We start from the raw sequence: 20,037 nt of genomic DNA on the forward strand, positions 1-20,037 counted from the left end.
GCCTAGGGTGGGGCTGAGGACTCCCCACCTCCCGGGGCAGGCTTCAAAGGTCCATGGAGCTTTATCTCCTGCGTTGGATTCAGATCACAATGCACTGCTCTTGAGTTTGTAGTTTTGAGTCTTATAACTTCTGCTTTCAGGGTGGTCTCCCAGCCTGGCTCCTGCAGAATTCAACGATCAGTTTACGATCATCTGATGAAAGTAAGATATCTCTGCTAACTGGGATGCTGGGCACTAGGTCAGAGATCGACGTTGGGTGGGGTTCCAGGACAAAGCATTAGTGAAGAGAAGAGGTGGGTGGCCCCAGAGTAAAGAACAGCTTGGAATCGGGAGGGGAAATGCAGGCTGGGCTTGGAGTGTCTCTGGGTGATGCACGACGTGTGGGAAGTGAGGGATACAGAGCACAGGGCTCGTAACAGGGAGCATTGGGAACAACCTGCCTGGTTATGGGAATTCCGGCAAAGGATGAGTGTGGCAGTGGTGATTGAAAGGACTGTTGGAGGACTGGAGAGCAGTGAGGGTGCAGGAGATCGGAGGCAGAATTCAGGAGGTAGAGAGTCTGGGGAAGGAAAGTAAACACTGGCTCTGTCAGTCACTGCACATCTCGGGTGGGAATTGAAGAAAGTAGCACAGAGTGGGGATGGTGTGGACTTGCCTTCTTCCAGTACAGATTGTGACAGCAACTATGAATCCCGTTTGCCTTTCTAATTTCCTTCTTTGTTTTGCCCCTGTACCTTTTGCTCTCCAGGCTTCTGTGGTCTGGAGCTTCTGGCATCTCTCTAGCCACCCTTCTACTTTGGGCCTCTTCCTGCCCTTCACCTTCGCCAACACCCATCGGGGTCTAGAGTTGGGAGCTCCTCCATTTCCCTTTCATGAATACCTAACTGATATGAACCCAACAGTCGTGGTAACGCAGGGTAATTAGAGCAGCATGTAACAAGGAGGGAACATGTTAATATGGATCTTGTATTGTGTACTGAGAACAGGTTAGTTACTCTGATAGTTACAGGGTCTTTAGGGAACAGTGAACACAAGTAAACAGGAACTGGATTAGGCTACTAGGCTCCTCAAGCCTATCCCACCATTCAGTGTGACCACGGGTGATCTTGTACAACACAGAAACAGGCCATTCAGCCCAGCATGTCCACACCAATCAGTGGGCACCCATCTGTACTAATCCCATTCCCAGCACTTGGCCCGTAGCCCTCTCTGCCTGGGTGATTCAAGTTCTCGTGTAGACACATCTTAATGCTGTCGCTGACTCTGCTTCCACTAGTCTCTGAGGCAGTGCATTCCATGTACTTGCCATTCTAGGCTGATGAAGGTCCCCTTCAGATCTACATTGGCCTCCACAACTTCTGTGCCAGTTCCCCAGAGCCCTCAATTGCACAACCTTCCAAATACTTACCTTAAATATATCCAATAATCTGGCCTCCACCACCCTTGGGGGCAGAGAATTCTAGAGATTCACCCCCCTCTGAGAGAAGAAATCTCTATGCACATCAGTTTTAAGTGAGTGGCCCCTCATTTTGTAGATATATCCCCTTGTTTGTAATTCTGTAATATGGTAAAATTTTATAGAAGAATTGAAAGAGATTAAGTTCAATCTAAATAAACCAAACTAGAGGTATGAGGCATGAGCTGGTTATGGGAGAAGTTACATCGAGGTACGACAGTAAACTAGCAACAGCTAAGTTTTAAAGAATGAGTACATTAGAAAGGACAAGCAAAACCTAGTCCTTTTCCTGAGACCAAAAAGTTGCAGAGCAAATGGTGCAGCCATGGTCGGGAAGTGTATTAGATCAAAGGGAAAGACTTGGAATGTTGCCAAGAAAAGCAGCGAACCAAAAGGTTGTGGAAATGTCAGAATTCGGCAGAGGTGATGAAGGCGATGAAATGACAGGTGGTGTACACAAATAGGTCAGTGAGCAACATGAAAACTAAACGCTTCTGTGGAGACATCAAAAGGAAAAGATCAGTAAAAGAATGTCAGTCCCTGAAAGGCTGAGACAGGAGACGTTATATTGGGGAAAAGAAAGTGACAGAAAGTAAACAAATATTTTGTTTATCTTAAAGGAAGAACAAATAAAACTTTCTGGAAGTAGAGGAGAACTACAGGTCGAGAGTGAATGAGCTCAGATATTTAAAATACTTAATATTCAGAAATTAATGGAACCACAACGTGATAAATCCCCAGGACCCGATGAGGACCCCAGGACCCGACATACATCACCTTAAACCTATATCCTGAACTATTTGACATTTCCACACTGGGAAGAAGACTCAGATTGTCTATCTAGGCCTCCCATAATTTTTTAAACTTCTTATCAGGTCTCCCCTCGGTCTCCAATGCTCCAGAGAAAACAATGTAAATTTGTCCAATATCTCCTTATAGTTAGTACTCTTTAATCCAGGCAGCATCCTGGTGAACCTCTTCTGCATCCTCTCCAAAGCCTCCACATCCTTCCTGTAACGTGGCGACCAAAGTTTTATACAGCTGCAATATGACTTCCTGATTTCTATACTCACCACCCCAGCTGATGAAGGCAAGCATGCTGTACGCCTTCTTTACCACCCCATCCACATGTTGCCACTTCCAGGGAGCTATGGACTTGCATCACAAGATCCCTCTGTACATCAGTGCCCCTGAAGGTCCTGCCAATTACTGTATACTTGGGAGTGGGTGGAGGAGTGGTGGACGGAGCAGTTTCAGTTTTTATGTCAGTGTATGTATTTATTTCAGTGTATGTATTTATTTCAGAGACCGTTTGCTGTCTGTCCCTGCGCCTCACACCAGTACCTGCCCTGATCCCATAGAACCATAGAACAATACAGCACAATACAGGCCCTTCGGCCCATCATGCAGACCTTCAAACCACACCTAAGCCTATCTAACCCCTTCCTCCCACATATCCCTCTATTTTAAATTCCTCCATATGCTTATCTAACAATCTCTTGAACTTGACCAAAGTACCTGCCTCCACCACTACCCCAGGCAGCTCATTCCATGCACCAACCACTCTCTGGGTGAAAAACCTCCCTCTGATATCTCCTTTGAACTTCCCACCCATTACTTTAAAGCCATGCCCTCTTGTATTGAGCATTGGTGCCCTGGGAAAGAAGCGCTGGCTGTCCACTCTATCTATTCCTCTTAATATTTTGCACACCTCTATCAAGTCTCCCCTCATCCTCCTCCTCTCCAAAGAGTAAAGCCCTAGGTCCCTTAGTCTCTCCTCATAATCCGTACTCTCCAAACCAGGCAGCATCCTGGTAAATCTCCTCTGCACCCTTTCCAATGCTTCCACATCCTTCCTATAATGAGGTGACCAGAACTGGACACAGTACTCCAAGTGTGGTCTAACCAGAGTTTTGTAGAGCTGCATCATTACCTCGTGGCTCTTAAGCATCTGTGGATATGAACCCCCAGATTCCTCTGCTCCTCCACACTACCCAGTATCCTGCCATTAATCTTGTACTCTACCTTGGAGTTTGTCCTTCCAAAGTGAACCACCTCACACTTCTTTGGATTGAACTCCATCTGCCACTTCTTGGCCCAGCTGTATATCCTATCAATATCCCTCTGCAAGCTCCAACAGCCCTCCACACTATCCACAACACAACCGACCTTTGTGTCATCTGCAAACTTGTTAACCCGCCCTTCCACCCCCTCATCCAAATCATTAATAAATATCACGAAAAGTAGAGGTCCCAGAACTGATCCTTGTGGGACACCACTAGTCACAGCCCTCCAATCCGAATGCACTCCCTCCACCACAACCCTCTGCTTTCTACAGGCAAGCCAATTCTGAATCCACACGGCCAGGCTCCCTTGGATCCCATGCCCTCTGACCTTCTGAAGAAGCCTACCATGTGGAACTTTGTCAAACGCCTTACTAAAATCCATGTAGACCACATCCACTGCACTACCCTCATCAATCTTCCTGGTCACCTCCTCAAAGAACCCTATCAGGCTTGTGAGACATGATCTTCCCTTCAGAAAGCCACGCTGGCTGTCCCTAATCAGTCCATGATTCTCTAAATGCTCATAGATCCTATCTCTTAGAAACCTTTCCAACAGCTTGCCCACCATATAAGGCTCACTGGTCTAATTCCCTGGACTATCCCTACTACCTTTTTGAATAAGGGGACAACATAAGAGGAGATGTCAGGGGTAAGTTTTTTACTCAGAGAGTGGTGAGTGAGGGGAATGGGCTGCCGGAAACGAAGGTGGAGGCAGATATGATAGAGCCTTTTCAGAGACTGTTGGATCGGTACATGGAGCTTAGAAAAATAGAAGGCTATGGGTAAGCCTAGTAACTTCTAAGGTAGGGACATGTTCGGCACAGCTTTGTGGGCTGAAGGGCCTGTATTGCGCTGTAGGTTTTCTATGTTTCTATTTGCCACCCTCCATTCCTCCAGTACCATTCCTGTGGTCAACAAGGACTCAAAGATCCTAGTCAATGGCTCAGCAATCTCTTCCCTCGCCTCGCGGAACAGCCTGGCGAATATTCTGTCAGGCCCCGGGGACTTACCTGTCCTAATATTTTCTAACAGCTCCAACACATCCTCTCTCTTGATATCTACATGCTCCAGAACATTAACCTTATCAACACTGTACTCAGCGTCATCAAGGCCCCTCTCCTTGGTGAATACTGAAGAGAAATTATCATTGAGAATGTCACCCACTTCCGCAGCTTCCATGCACATCTTCCCACCTTTGTCCTTAATCAACCTACATTTACTCTGGTCATCCTTCTGCTCTTCATGTTCGTGAAAAAAATCCTTGGGATATTATCCTTAACCCTAATCGCCAAGGCGTTTTCATGTCCCCTTCTTGCTCTCCTCAGCACCTTCTGCAAGTTCCCTCCTTGCTACCCTATATTCCTCATGAGCCCTATCTGATCCTTGCTGCTTACAACTTATGTATGCTGCCTTCTTCTTCCTAACTAGTTGTTCCACCTCTCTTGTCACCCATGGTTCCTTCACCCTGCCATTCTTTCTCTGCCTCACCGGGACAAATTTATCCCTAACATCCTGCAAGAGATCCCTGAACAATGACCACATCTGCATAGTAAAATGTTATCCCAATTTACACTCTCAAGTTCTAGCCTTATAGCCTCATAATTTGCCTTCCCCAGTTAAATATCTTCCCGTCCTCTCTGCTTCTCTCCTTGTCCATGACAATGCTTAAGGTTAGGGAGCGGTGGTCACTGTCCCCCAAATCCTCACCCACTGAGAGATCTGTCACCTGACCCGGTTCACACCATCCAGTCTGGGCCTCACACTATGTCTCCCTTCTGTACTGTACCAGGGACATCCCAAAGCCTGGCTAGTCTGTCACACACCATGTGCCCTTGTTGAATCCATGTTGAATTTGTCTGATCCCTTTGTTTCCGAGTGTCCGGTCTCATTTCCCTCAGGATACTTGGCAGCCGTGGATAGATGGTTTGAAGTTCTGCTGCCGAAGATGAAGCCTTTCCTGTACCAGAATGGAGGACCCATCATCAGTGTGCAGGTGACTGACACCCCCCTCACCCCTCTCCCCTCTCACTGATCCTCCCCCCTCCCCATCATCAGTGTGCAAGTGAGGGAGCCCCCTCCCCACCCACCCCATTGACCCTCCCCCCTCTCCCCATCATCAGTGTGCAAGTGAGGGAGCCCCCTCCCCACCCACCCCATTGACCCTCCCCCCTCTCCCCATCATCAGTGTGCAGGGGAGCTGACACCCATTGCCTTCCCCCTCCTGCTCCCCTCAGCGACCCTCCCCCTTCCCCTACTGAGCCACCCCTCTGTCTATCCACCGACTCCCCCTCCCCACCACCAATCTCTGCCCCCCCCCCCCACGGTGTGTGGTCAATGCTGTCTGTGCCCCCCTGTAGGTGGAGAACGAGTATGGCAGTTACTTCACCTGCGACTACAACTACCTGCGACATCTCCACAACATCACCCGAACCGTGCTGGGCCCTGAGGTGCTCTTGTTCACCACCGATGGCAACCGGGTACAGGAGCTGAACTGTGGAACGCTGCAGGGGATGTACGCCACTATCGACTTCGGCACCAGTAAGTCGTCTTTCTGACCCTCACTGGGGGATGATCCGTCACACTGACCCTCACTGGGGGATGGGTCCCACACATACTGACCCTCACTGGGGGGACAGTCCCCCACACGCACTGACCCTCACTGGGGCACAGAGAGAGAGACACACGCACATACGCGCACACACACGCACAACTGAGGTTGGGACCCTGCCCCTGAGGTAAAGTTCATGGTGTCAGGAAGGACGGACAGTGAGAGCCCCTTCTATCTGCTCACATTCCTGGTGTCACGTTGTGTTGCCTCAGTGATGCGACTGGTCACTCAGCTAAGTCAACCTGTGCTTGGATTCCTCTTTCACCAGTATCTCCCCACCCCCATGCCCCCCGCATCCCCCCCCACCCCTGCCAGTCTCCAGTGGTGCTGTGGTCCATTTCTCCTCCGTTCAGTGGCCATGCAGGGGAGGGGTTGGAGAAATCATTCACCCCATCCCAGCATCCTCCTGCCTCAAGTCTGGGTTCCTACCCACTGAACCCAATCAGTCTCTTCTGTGTCCAGGGTTATTGCTGGAGTCCTGTGCCCAGTGGCTCTGTCCGGGGTTGTGGCCGCATTCTGTGGCCTCTGATCATTGAGGGTCTTTCTGTAATCGTCCTGTCTTTTGACACCACTCCCTGATCTCTGCATTCTCCCACAGCTGAAGATGTCACCACCTCATTTGAAGTGCAGAGGCAGTTTGAACCAAGTGGACCACTGGTGAGAGGAGGGAGGGAGAGTGGGAGGGTCTGAGGCAGCCATGGGTCTGGAGGATGGGTGTGTGGAGACCCCTGGGGTGGGGATGAACCTGGGCATTGGTTTCAGGAAGGCTGATGGGTTAGTGGTGGGGGCTCTTGAGAAGGGTTTGGATATTGGAAATGATTTGGAAGACGAGGGGAGGGGATGGAGCATTGGGATGGGGGTGGGTGGAGAGTTGGTCTTGGGTTGGGGAAGGGGCTGAATGTTGGCTGGAGGTTTGAGCTGAGCTGGGGGAGGGAGGCCTTTGGGTGATGGGTGGGTGATGGGGATGGGTTTGGGGAGGGGTGGTATTGGTTTATTATTGTCACTTGTACCGAGGTACAGTGGAAAAACTTGTCTTGCATACCGATCGTACAGGTGCAGCTGGGGGGAGGTGCTGGGTATGGCTTGTGTGGGGGGAGGGAAATAGGTGGGGGAGGGGTGGGGAATGGATGGTGGTGTGGGGAACAGAGGGTGTGAGTGTGGGGAATGGGTGTGTTGGGGGAGGTGGGTGTGTGGCTGGGGGGGTGTGGGTGGAGGGGGTTTCAAGATGACAGTCTAGGGTTAGGTGAGCTGCTGCAGGTTGTCCCCAAGCTGCCTTGTTGCTGGGTGTTTAATTTAGACATTTTGTTCTTTGTTGCCCAGGTGAACTCGGAGTTTTACGTGGGGTGGCTGGACTACTGGGGAGTGGAACATTCTGTCATTCCTGTCGCCAATGTCACCAAGATGTTGCAGGAACTGTTGGAACTTGGAGCCAGCGTCAACATGTACGTGAATTGCCCAGTGGATGGGGTGCAAAGGGGGACTGCTCACTGACTCTCAGTCACCCACTGCTCCCTCCCTCCCTCCCTCCCCTTCCCGGTCAGGCTACTGGTCGGGTGAAGATGGTGGGGTTGCTATGTGTTGAGGTATGGTTTGGTCAGTTGGTGTTGTGGCACTGGCCAGTGGGCGTTGGGGGTCAGTGGGCATTGATGAGTGTGGTTGGTGTTGGGGTCAGTGGGCATTGACATTGGGTGTGGTTGGGTTGGTTGGTGTTGGAGTCAGTGGGCATTGGGTTGGTTGGTGTTGGGGGTCAGTGGGCATTGACATTAGGTGTGGTTGGGTTGGTTGGTGTTGGGGTCAGTGGGCATTGATGGGTGTGATTGGTGTTGGGGGTCAGTGGGCATTGATGGGTCAGTTGGTGTTGGGGGTCAGTGGGCATTGGGTCAGTGTTGGGGTCAGTGGCATTGATGGGTCGGTTGGTGTTGGGGGTCAGTGGGCATTGATGGATTGGTGTTGGGGAACGGGTTGGTGGGCATTGATGTTGGGTTTTGGGTCTACCCCTGCGTTCTGCTCTGCTCTTTTCAGGTACATGTTTGAGGGGGGCACCAACTTTGGATTCTGGAACGGTGAGTGGTCCTTGGCCAGCTGCATGTTGGGACCTGGGAGTGGGCTGAGCCGGCCCCTCCACTAGGTAATGGGCGCTTCTGGGTCTGGGGGACTTTGCCTGATGTTTTGAGCAGTCAGAGAGTTGGTGGGCAGTCTGGGGCTGACGACGCTGAGGTGGGTGATCGCACTGATTTGTCAGGGACCTCTGGGTACAGGTTGGTCAGAGTGACGGTGGGCTGAGGCAGGGACAGCCTGTCAGGGATGGGATTGTCTGGTCCTCACATCTTCCTACAGAGGGGAGTGTGTCTGGGCGAGCGTAAGGGAGGGATGGGCAATGTGTAGGGGATGAGGGAGGGGAGGGTGAGGGGGGGGAGTGGGGAGAATGATGGTGGGGAGAGTGGAGGGGAAGGTGATGGAGAGATGAGGGTGTGGGAGGGGAAGGTGATGGGGAGAGAGGGAGAGTGATGGGGAGAGGGGGAGGGTGATGGAGGGTGGGCAGAGAGGAGGGGAAGATGATGGGCAGGGGAAGGTGGGGCAGAGGGGAGGGAGGGTGATGACGTCCCAGCTAATGGCTCCCTCACCACGTGCAGGTGCTGACTACAACAGCAAGTACCGCCCCATCACCACCAGTTACGATTACGATGCCCCTCTGTCTGAGGCTGGCGATATCCGTGAGAAGTACCACGCCGTGCGGACTGTGATCGGCAAGGTACGGCAGGAATTCCGTGCCGGAGACCTCTGCGGGGGGCAGGAGGGAGGCCGGAGGGGGAGGGGACTGGAGGGGTGCAGGAAGGGGAGGGGACGGGCGGGGGTGGGAGGAGGGGGAGGGCAGGGAGCAGGATGGGGAGGGAGGTGGGCGGGGAGGGGGCGGGGAGCAGGAGGGGACGGCGGGGGAGGGGGAGGGGATGGGCGGGGGGCAGGAGGAGGGACGAGGGGACGGGCAGGGAGCGGGAGGGGGAGGGTCAGGCGGGGGCGGGGACGGGCGGGGGGCAGGAGGAGGGGCAGGGGACCGGCGGGGAGCGGGAGGTGGACATGGTGGGGCCAGGAGGAGGTGATGTTGAGTCAGTAAAATTCACGTTTACCCACAGAAATAACTTCCACTGGTTACCCAGTCAATCTATGCACAGCAAGATCCCACTGCTTAGTGGCACCAGGTGTTAATCTGCAGTGGGGAGGGTGTGGAGGGTGTGCAAGGGTGGGGAGTATTACGGAGGGAGGGGGTGGGGGTGTGTTGCCTTACAGGGAGTGTGGAGGGTGGGGTGAGGGGTGTGGATGGAATGTGTATGGGGGAGGAGGGTGTGGGGGTTGTTGATTGGAGAGGGGGTGGGGAGGGCAGTACCCGTGGGACCCTGTATAAGAGATAAGGTATCTTACTTAGTCACATGTACATCGAACCACACAGTGAAATGCATCTTTTTTGCGTAGAGTGTTCTGGGGCAGCCCGCAAGTGTCGCCACGCTTCCGGCGCCAACATAGCGTGTCCACAGCTTCCTAACCCGTACGTCTGTAAAATACAAAAGCAAGGATGTACTGCTGAGGCTTTATAAGATGTTGGTCAGACTGCATTAGGAATATTGTGAGCAATTTTGTGCCCCATATCTAAGGAAGGATGTGCTGGGCCCTGGAGAGGGTCCGGAGGCGGTTCACAAGAATGATCCCAGGAATGAAAGGGTTAACGTATGAGGAGTGTTTGATGTCTCTGGGCCTGTACTTGATGGAGTTCAGAGGATGAGGGGGAATCTCATTGAAACCTACCAGATACTGAAAGGCCTGGATAGAGTGGACGTGGAGAGGATGTTTCCATCAGTGGGAGAGTCCGGGATCCGAGGGCACAGCCTCAGAACAAAGGGACGTCCCATTAGAACTGAGGTGAGGAGGAATTTCTTCAGCCAGAGGGTGGTGAACCTGTGGAATTTGTTGCCATAGACGGCTGTGGAGACCAAGTCATTTAAGGCAAAGGTTCTTGGTCGGTGAGGGGGTTCAGGGTTACAGGGAGAAAGTGGGAGAATGGAGTTGAGAAAATTCTGATGTTTCTCCCTCTTCCTGTGCTCAGTTCCGGGATATCCCAGTGGGACCGCTTCCCCCTCCCACCCCAAAGTTCGCCTACGGCCGGGTGGCCATGACGAAGGTGAGGACTGCCCGGGGTCCCTGTGCCCCCTCGCCCCCCCTGTCCCCTCGTCCCCCTGTCCCCGGAGTCCCCTCGCCCCCTCGCCCCCTTGCCCCTCGGGTGCCAGTGTCATGGCTGTGCGTCCCCTCACTGCCGCCTTGTCTCTTGCAGTTGGGGTCTGTGCTGGAGTTGCTGTACCTCCTGTCCCCCACCGGAGCCACCAACTCCACATACCCCCCACCTTCGAGGAGATGAAACAGGTAGGGGGTGTGTCTGCACCGTGACCTGCGGTGGGTGGGTGGGGAGGGGGTGTGTCTGCACCGTGACCTGCGGTGGGTGGGTGGGGAGGGGGTGTGTGCACCGTGACCTGCGGGGGTGGGTGGGGAGGGGTGTGTCTGCACCGTGACCTGCGGTGGGTGGGTGGGGAGGGGGTGTGTCTGCACCGTGACCTGCGTGGGTGGGTGGGGAGGGGGTGTGCCTGCACAGTGACCTGCGGTGGGGGGGTGTGGATGGGTGTGGGAGGGGCAGGGGGTGGGGATGGGTGGGTGTCGGGTGGGTGGGGACCGGTGGGGTGTAGGGTGGGGTGTCGGGTGGGTGGGGACGAGTGGTGGTGTAGGGTGGGTGCTGTGGTGTCAGGTGCAACCTCACCTGTCGAGTGGTCTGAGCTCTGGAGACGGTGCAGAGGGAGTGGGTCTTGGTTTGCTCAGTCAATGGGACGAGCCAGTTATTGTCCATCCCCGGTTGCCCTGAGTGGGTAATTAACCATAGTGGGTCAGGTTGCTCAGGGTGCTGTGTTCAGGTCAGCTGCAGTTTGATGGTAATTGTTAAAATTCCAAATTTATTTAAATTCCCTGGCTTGCGTGGTGGGATTCGAACTTATGACTGACGCACTGCCCAGGGCTCTGGCTGCTGGTCCAGTGTGTTACTGCACCTGTGGGGAACTGTAAGGGCAAAAAGACCTAATGGGTGTTATCTACAGGCCTCCGAACGGTGGCATGGATATTGGGTGCAAGCTGACTAGTGAGTTAATGTTGGCATGTGGCAAGGGTAATGTCACAGTAGTTAAAGGGGATTTCAATATGCAAGTGGACTGGGAAAATCAGGCTGGTACTGGACCCCAGGAAAGGGAGTTTATAGAGTGCCTCCGGGATGCATTCTTGGAGCAGCTGGTACGACAGCCGACCAGGGAGAGGGCTATTCTGGATTTAGTGCTGTGTAATGAGTAGGATTTGATAAGAGAACTCGAAGTAAAGGAGCCATTGGGAGGTAGTGACCATAACATGATAAGTTTTTATCTGCAATTGGAGAGGGAAAAGGGCAAATCAGAAGGGTCAATTTTGGAGTTGAACAAAGGAGACTATGGAGCCATGAGAGAGGAGCTGGGTAAAGTTGACTGGACGGGCATCCTAGCAGAATTGTCAATGGAACAGCGATGGCAGGTATTCTTGGGAGTAATGCACAAGGTGCAGGATCAGTTTATTCCCCAGAGAAGGAAAGACTCAAAGAGGGGAAAGGGGCCACCGTGGCTGACAAAGGAAGTCAGAGATAGCATTGTGAAAAAAGGAAGAAGTATGGCAGAGCCAAGCTGAGTGGGAAGATAGAAGATTGGGAAATTTTTAAGGTGCAGCAGAATTAACTAAAAAGGTAATTCAGGAAGAAAAAATGAGGTACGAAGGCAGGCTAGCCAGGAATATAAGGAGGATAGCAAAAGCTTTTTAGGTATGTGAAGGGAAAGAAGTTAGTTAGGAACAATGTTGGGCCCTTGAAGACCAAATCGGGTGAAATTATTATGGGAAACAGGGAGGTGGCAGTCGAATTTAATAAGTACTTTGGATCTGTCTTCACGGGGGAAGACTTAAGAAATCTCCCAGAGGTAAGGATGGACAAAAGGAAGAGGGTGACAGAGGAACTGAAGTGGATTGACATTAGGAAAGAAATGGTGATGGGTAGGCTAATGGGGCTGAAGACTGACACATCCCCAGGTCCAGATGGTCTGCATCCCAGGGTCCTAAAGGAGGTGGCTCTAGAAATTGTGGATGCATTGGTGATCATTTTCCGATGTTCCTTAGATTCGGGGTCAGTTCCTGAGGATTGGAGAATGGCTAATGTTATCCCATTTTTAAGAAAGGAGGGAGGTAGAAAACGGGGAACTATCGTCCAGTTAGCCTAACATCTGTGGTGGGGAAGATGCTAGACTCCATTATTAAGGATGAAATAGCGGCATATTTGGATAGCAATGATAGGATTGGGTCGAGTAACATGGATTTACCAAGGGCAAATCATGCTTGACTAATCTACATGCGTTATATGAGGATGTAACCAGGAAAATAGACGAGGGAGATTCAGTGGATGTTGTATACCTAGACATTCATAAGGTATTTGATAAAGTGCTGCACAGGAGATTGTTGGGTAAAATTAGGGCTCATGGAATTGGGGGGCGGGTATTAACATGGAAAGAAAACTGGTTGTCGGATAGGAAACAAAGGGTAGGGGTGAAAGGCAGGCCGTGACTAGTGGGGTACAACAGGGCTCGGTGCTGGGACCGCAGCTGTTTACGATCTATGTTGATGATTTGGATGAAGGCATTGTGAATAACATTAGCAAGTTTGCTGATGATACAAAGTTGGGTGGCAGTGCGACATGTGTAGAGGAAGTTAGGAGAATTCAAGGTGATTTGGATAGGTTGGGTAAGTGGGCAGACACTTGGCAGATGGAGTTTAATGTGGATAAGGTGAGGTTATCCACTTTGGGAGCAGGAACAGGTAGGCGGATTATTACCTGAATGGTGTGGAGTTAGGTAAGGGGGAAATACAAAGGGATCTAGGAGTCCTTGTTCATCAGTCACTGAAAGTGAATGTTATATATATATTTTATTTTTTTTAATTTTTATACTTTTTATAAGTGAATGAGCAAGTGCAGCAGGCAGTGATGAAGGCTAATGGAATGTTGGCCTGTATTACAAGGGGAATTGAGTACAAAAGCAAAGAGATTCTTTTGCATTTGTACAGGGCCCTGGTGACCACCTCCTGGAGTATTGTGTACAGTTTTGGTCTCCAGGGTTAAGGAAGGATATCCTGGCTATAGAGGGCGTGCAGCGTAGGTTTACGAGGTTAATTCCGGGGATGTCGGGACTGTCTTATGCTGAGAGGTTGGAGAGACTGGGATTGTACACGCTGGAATTGAGAAGATTGAGAGGGGATCTGATTGAAGCATACAGGATTATTAAGGGATTGGACAAGATAGAGACAGGAAATATGTTCCAGATGTTGGGGAAGTCCAGGACCAGGGGGCATGATTTAAGAATAAGGGCTAGGCCATTTAGGACAGAGGTGAGGAAAAACTTCTTCTCCCAGAGGGTTGTGAATTTGTGGAATGCACTGCCTCAGAGGGCAGTGGAGGCCAATTCTCTGGGCACTTTCAAGAAGGGGCTAGATAGATTTCTTATAGATAGGGGAATCAAGGGATATGGGGACAAGGCAGGAACAGGATATTGATTGTTGAGGATCAGCCATGATCTCAAAATGGCGGTGCAGACTCGAAGGGCCGAATGGTCTACTTCTGCTCCTATTGTCTATTCTATTCTATTCTATTCTATTCTATTCTATTCTAAGGCAGTGTGAGGCTGGGGTGGACAGTGATAGGTACTCGGTGCTGGTTCATGCCCAGAATGGGGTGATTGTGGCCCCAGCAGAGTGGAGCCACCATGGGGTGAGTCCCAGCAGAGAGCGGACCCACCGTGGGGTGAGTGTGGTCTCCCTGCCAGAGGCTGCAGGCAGGTCAGCGAATGAAGAGGGAGAGATCAACATGCTCACCTGCTGGGCAGCCCTGTGTCCTGGAGAGATTCAGACCTGGAGTTCTGTGAAGGATGGAGGAGTATTTGGGAGGTAAATCACAGTCAAGGACGAGGGAGGGGAGGCTGGAGATGGGGGGGGTTTCCTGGGACAGGTTACTGGGGAATGGTAGGGGTGGAGGCGAGGAAACGATGTGGGTTTGTGAGGGCGGGGAAGAGAAGCTGGGTGCCAGTGGTGTAGGGTTGATAGAGAAGGCGCCTCGTGGTGAGACACAGCAATCAAGTTGGGGCAAAGGCACCAAAGTTAGCCTTCAGGGCTGGCGTGGGATAGGGTAATGAGTGAGGGAAAGGAGGACAGCTGATTGGATGGTCCGGACCCGGTGCTGCAAAGGAGGACAGCTGATTGGATAGTCCGGACCCGGTGCTGCAAAGGAGGACAGCTGATTGGCTGGTCCGGACCCGGTGATGGTGTCGAATTGGCTGGTATCAGGTCTGCGGTTAAACAGGCAGGGCCCTTTCTCTAAAGTGAACTGACCAATAGGGTGTTTGAAGACATTGAGGGGTTTGAAAGTTAGATGTGGGCAAGGTGGTTTCATTTGGAGCTGATATGAATCAGACCATCAATATTAAACCATCACCAAACAATCGGATTGGGACTTGAGGAGGAAGCTCTGTCTCCTGGGCGTGAGGAACGTGGACACACTGTAAGAGGATGATGGGGAGGAGCAGATGGTTTAAGGGAAGCTGCAGACACACGGAGGCAGATGGAGCGGGCTGAGAAACGGATGGTGTGGGTGTGGGATCAGTGGATTGGCTCACCTGTTCACCTGGTGAACGTCCCAGGTGAGGGGTTGCAGGAGTAGGCCACTTGGCCCCTCTAACCCACCCCATCATTCAATACAGTCATGGCTGATCTGTGCTGGCCTCAACTCCTCCTCTGTTGCAGTTCCCCATAGCCCTCAGTTCCCCAACCTTGTACCCAGCAAGCCTCCGGGGTAGAGAATTCTCAGCCAGAAGTTCCTACCCATCTCAGGTTTAAGTTACACCCCTCCGTGTCCCCTCGTTCGAGACTCTGCACTTGTGGAAACATCTCCCCCCACCCACTCGTCAAGCCCCTCAGGATCTTGGATGTTTTGATAAGATCTCCCCTCATTCTGCCAAACTCCAAAGAATCCAGACTGAAATTTGTTTGTGTGTTGCCTCTCTGATCGCGGTGTCCTGTTTGTTTCCCAGTACTTTGGACTGATGTTGTACCGCACCCTGCTGCCAAGAGACGTTGAGAAGCCCACTCCTCTGGGGTCGACCAAGAATGCAGTGCATGACCGTGCCTACGTCCTGGTCAATGGGGTGAGTGGTGATGGAGCCCAACCTTCGACCGCTGCCTCCCCAGCCCCCGGTCCCTGTTACCTAGCAGCCGTGCTGGAGACATGCTTTGCTTGTGTTGCAGGTTTACCAGGGCTTGCTGGAGCGCGACAGCGTGCTGGAGTTGAACATCACGGGAGGTAAAGGAGATGTGCTGGACATTGTGGTTGAGAACATGGGCCATGTCAACTTTGGGCCATGCCTGCTAGACTTCAAGGTACGATAGTGACTTGCTGGGTGGGATCCTCAGCCTGGGGTGGTGGCAGTGTAGGTATGTGTGTGCAGGAAGTCTCTGGAGCGGATGGAGCAGCCCCCTACACCCACCCCACCCAGTACAGCCATAGGGCATGGATCTTGAACATTGGACCCCCAAAGCCCCTCCATGTGATGGGCCACTCCCCACTTGCCTGGGTCAGTGAGGTTCCAACGACTCACCAGAAACTCGAAACCATCCTCCCCCTGAGTCTGCACTCCCTCCCTCCCTCCACCACAGGCACCCAGTGTCTACAGTCTGCACCAGGCACCCCGTGATTTGCCTGGGCTAGAAACAGAATTATCAATACAGCACAGGAACAGGCCCTTCAGCCCATCATGCTGTGCCAAACTAATTAAGGTAATGACACCTAATCCCATGAGGCAAATTAAACTAAATCCCTTCCCGACACCTAAATCCCTAACCCTGCTAACTCAACATCTATTGTTAGTAAGATGCTGGAGTCTATAGTCAAAGGAGAAATAGTTGGTTAATTAAAAGAATTTAATGCAATCAAACCAAGTCAAATCATTTCAGGAAGGGGAAATATTTGACAGGTTACTAGAGATCTTCAAGGCTATAACAAGCAGTCAGTAGAAAAGAACCTGTAGATGTAGTGTATTTGGATTTCCAGAAGGCATCTGACAAGGAAGGGGAGTTTGTGTTGGGTCTCTTGAAGAGCATTAAGGAACAGATGGGATATATCCCAGGTTATTGATAAAGGCAAGAGATGAGATTGTTGGGGCCTTGACAAAGATCTTTGTATCCTCACCAGCCACAGGCGAGGTCCCAGAGGACTGGCAAGTAGCTAATGTTGTTCCTTTATTTAAGAAGGGAAATGGGGATAATCCTGTTAACTATAGACCGGTGAGCCTCATGTCAGTGGTAGAGAAGCTAATGGAGAGGATTCTTAGGGATAGGACTTGCTCAGATTTTGAAAGAACATGGGCTAATTAGGGACAGGCAGCATGGCTTCGTATGAAGCAGGTCATATCAAACGACTGAGTTTTGAGGTGACAAAGCTGATTGATGATGGTAGGGCAGTGGATGTTGTCTACGTGGACTTAAGTAAGGTGTTTGACAAGGTCCCTCATGATAGATTGATCAGGAAGATTAAGATCCACAGTAAATTGGCTGTTTGGATTCATAACTGGCTTGTCCATAGAAGACGGTAGTGGTGGAGAGGTGTTATTCTGACTGGAGGTCCGTGACTAGTGGTGTTCCACAGGGATCTGTGCTGGGACCTCTTGTTTGGACAAAAATGCAGATGGGTTAGTTTGTAAGTTTGCAGATGACACAAAAATTGGTATAGTTTTGGACAGTGAATAAGGTTGTCAAAGGGTGCAGCGGGATACAGCAAGTGTGAGGTGCTGCACTTTGGAAGGTCAAATGTAAGGGAACGATTAGAGAACATGTCTTATGAGGAAAGGTTGAACGAGTTTGGGCTTTTCTCTTTGGAATGACGGAGGACGAGAAACATGGCAGCAGTCTGAAAAGTGGTCCACCACTGCCACCTGGAGGAGAGTCAGGGGTGGGCAGCTAGTGCTGGCCTTGCCAGTCGTGTCCAGATCCCCAAAGTGAATAAATGAAAGCATTGTTTCTGAGTGGGTCCATGTCCCTCGGTGAGATTTGCTCCCCGGCACAGGCCCAGAGTGGAACCTGGGCCCTGTGCACTCTGCCCCGCATTTGGGCTTGCGCATTCTCGGGCTCGGGCTCGCGCACTCTCGGGCTCATGCGCCTTCCGCCTCAGGCTTGCGCACCCTCTGCTTGGGGCTCGCGCTCCCTCGGGCTCGTGCACGCTCTGCCTTGGGCTCGCGCACCCTCGGGCTCACACAAGCTCTGCCTCGGGCTTGCGCACGCTCCGCCTGGGGCTCGCGCACTCACTGTCTCCATTCCTCTCCAGGGCCTGGTCAGGAACCTTTCACTAGCCACCACTGACCTCACTGACTGGTCTACCTTTCCCTTGGCAATCGATGACGTTATTGCCACTGGCTGGCCTCACTCTGCAGCTCAGCAAGAGGCAAACCCAGCAGCCCAGGTCCTGGATCCAGGTCAGGGCTCAGACGAGGCCCTGGCTCCGCTCCCGAGCCCACCTTGGCCTCAGGGCCCCACCTTCTACTGCGGGACCTTCTCCTCACCGGAGCCCCTGGACACCTACATCAGGCTACAGGACTGGACCAAGGTAATCGTCGTAACGTAACCAGCTCGAGATGTGGAGGGACGAGGCAGCAATGTGGAAATAATGGCACAGAGGGAGACCATTTGGCCCATCTGGTAGATGTACTACCTCATTGGCTCAATCCCAGGACCCAGTTGTTGGCCTGTGCCCCTGTAGATTCCTGCTCCTCAGTGGATCATCCAGTACTTTACAGATGTGACAAGGTTTCTGCCTCCCACTCTCAGGCATTGAGCTCTGGTCTACCACTAGTCTTAAAGCATTTCTCAACTCCCCTTTAATCCTAGCCTTGTGCCCAGCTCTGGCCACCGCACTTCAGGAGGATGTGAAGGTCTCGGAGAAGGTGTGGAAACGATTCACTGGAGTGGTTCCAGGGAGGAGAGATTCCATCCCCAGGGTGGGACTGGAGGAGCTGGAGATGTTTTCCTTGGAGCAGAGAAGGTTGAGAGGAGATTGGAGGGAGGTGGACAAGGTCAGGAGGGGTTTACAGAGGGGGAATAGAGGGAAACTGTTCCCATTGGGGGGGTGGGTCAAGGATCAGGGAGGGGGGACAGGGTTAAAGCGATGGGCCGAAGGTACGCAGGGGATGTGAGGAGAAACCTCACAGTGAGCGGTGACGGTGGGGAACTCACTGCCTGTGGGGGAGGGGGAACAGTCAGTCACAGCCATCAGAGGGACCTGGATCGACACTGGGGAGCGAACCATCCGCAGGGCTGTGGGGAAGGGGGCTGATGGGGGCGGAGGCTTGGTCCTTGACTGATTGGGGAGGGGTTTAAGGGACTCATCCTCTGGGTAAGTATTTTTCACTTCCTCCTTCCCTATGATTTAAAGCGGTAATTGCCACAGCTCCTGGAACCTAGAAACGTTGAGCCTACACTGCTGGCCGCTGTGATTGCACCCGGACTGACCTCTAGCTCAGCCGGACTCAGCTCCAGTTTAGTGCTGTTCCCCTTGCTCTTTGCCACAGTAGCGGGTGTGTGATTGGCCGCTTGGCTCTGGGTGACTGTCTGTTCTGCTGACAACTGTGCACCTCTTCCCCCTCCAGGGTCAGGTCTGGATCAATGGCTTTAATGTGGGGCGGTACTGGACAGCACGAGGACCCCAACAGACACTCTTTGTGCCCAAGAGTTTCCTCAGTGAGCACTCGCCAAACAATGTGACAGTGCTGGAGTTGGAGCAAGGTCCCCGTGATCCAGTAGTGGAGTTCCTGGATCATGTGATCATCTCGGCACAGACCTAGGGAGAGGGGCGAGACTATGCTGATTGAAGTGTGCTGCCAGTGGCTCTCACTCTGCACGGAGGGTCACCGGACTACTGCCAGTATTTACACGCTTCCAACACAAGAACAATGGAATTATATTCGAGCAATTCCCAGTCCCTTTTGGAGCAATGTTGCAGCTTCACATTAGCTGAACACGGCCCAGACCAGCCCTGCCTGAGTGTTACAGCTGTGCCAGCAGCCGGTGCCTGTAGTATACTATCCTGTACACTACCCACCAGCTGTGTGTCTGGGACACCGGTGGTTCGGTGGGTGTAGATGGTGAGGCAAGTAGGAGTGAAGCCTTTGTCCCAAAGCCCCCTCTTGGCACCCCTGCCCCGCCCCCGCCCCCCCCCCCCCAGGGTTGTTTCTGTCCAGTCTCTTTCAGCAGGGGGCTTCCCAAACCAACCGTGACCCAACGGCAGCTGAGTCGGCCACAGCTGTGGTACTGAGGTCCTTGGGGAGAGCTGATGGGTCTTGGACTGACCATTGATCTCAGTGCCCTGCTATTAATGTGATCATGTAATAATTTAAAAAAAATAGTGTCATGTGATCTTTGTATTGTAAAACTTCCAGTAAATGAAGCAACTTTATTAAATATTTGCATTTCTATGGCACCTTTACTGGCAACAAATGGCCTGAGGTTAGGAACGTACCTCTGGTGTCTCGACAACAACCAGCCCACAGCATCACTCCAGCCCCAGCACCAGCCAGTCATCCCTGTGGGACCCATCCCATCCTCTGCACGAAGGCCCACTCCCCCCCGGAGCTCTGCCCACAGCCCCGCTCCCCGCCATGGAGCCGCCCACAGTGCCGCTCCCCACCATGGAGCTCTGCCCATGGACCCCCTGCCGCTGCGGAGCTCCCCCCCCCCCCCCAGCGGAGGTCCGCCCACGGCCCCCACCAAGCTCTCCCCCC

General features: G+C 52.4%; 1 protein-coding gene across 1 annotated transcript in view; it reads left to right on the forward strand.

The window, feature by feature from the left end:
- LOC127574354 (beta-galactosidase-like) overlaps positions 1-19,969 on the forward strand; it is a 38,840-nt gene extending 18,871 nt beyond the window's left edge. The window contains 14 exon segments of the mRNA XM_052023302.1: positions 141-201; positions 5,421-5,515; positions 5,880-6,060; positions 6,729-6,787; positions 7,451-7,572; positions 8,153-8,193; positions 8,764-8,882; positions 10,227-10,301; positions 10,452-10,515; positions 10,518-10,540; positions 15,304-15,417; positions 15,518-15,649; positions 17,589-17,867; positions 18,907-19,969. Of these exon segments, the coding sequence (XP_051879262.1) occupies positions 141-201; positions 5,421-5,515; positions 5,880-6,060; positions 6,729-6,787; positions 7,451-7,572; positions 8,153-8,193; positions 8,764-8,882; positions 10,227-10,301; positions 10,452-10,515; positions 10,518-10,540; positions 15,304-15,417; positions 15,518-15,649; positions 17,589-17,867; positions 18,907-19,101 (1,560 nt within the window). The 3' untranslated portion in view covers positions 19,102-19,969.
- The last annotated feature ends 68 nt before the right edge of the window (positions 19,970-20,037 follow it).

The sequence above is a fragment of the Pristis pectinata genome, chromosome 1, assembly GCF_009764475.1.
Source record: "Pristis pectinata isolate sPriPec2 chromosome 1, sPriPec2.1.pri, whole genome shotgun sequence".
Classification (NCBI taxonomy): Eukaryota; Metazoa; Chordata; class Chondrichthyes; order Rhinopristiformes; family Pristidae; genus Pristis; species Pristis pectinata.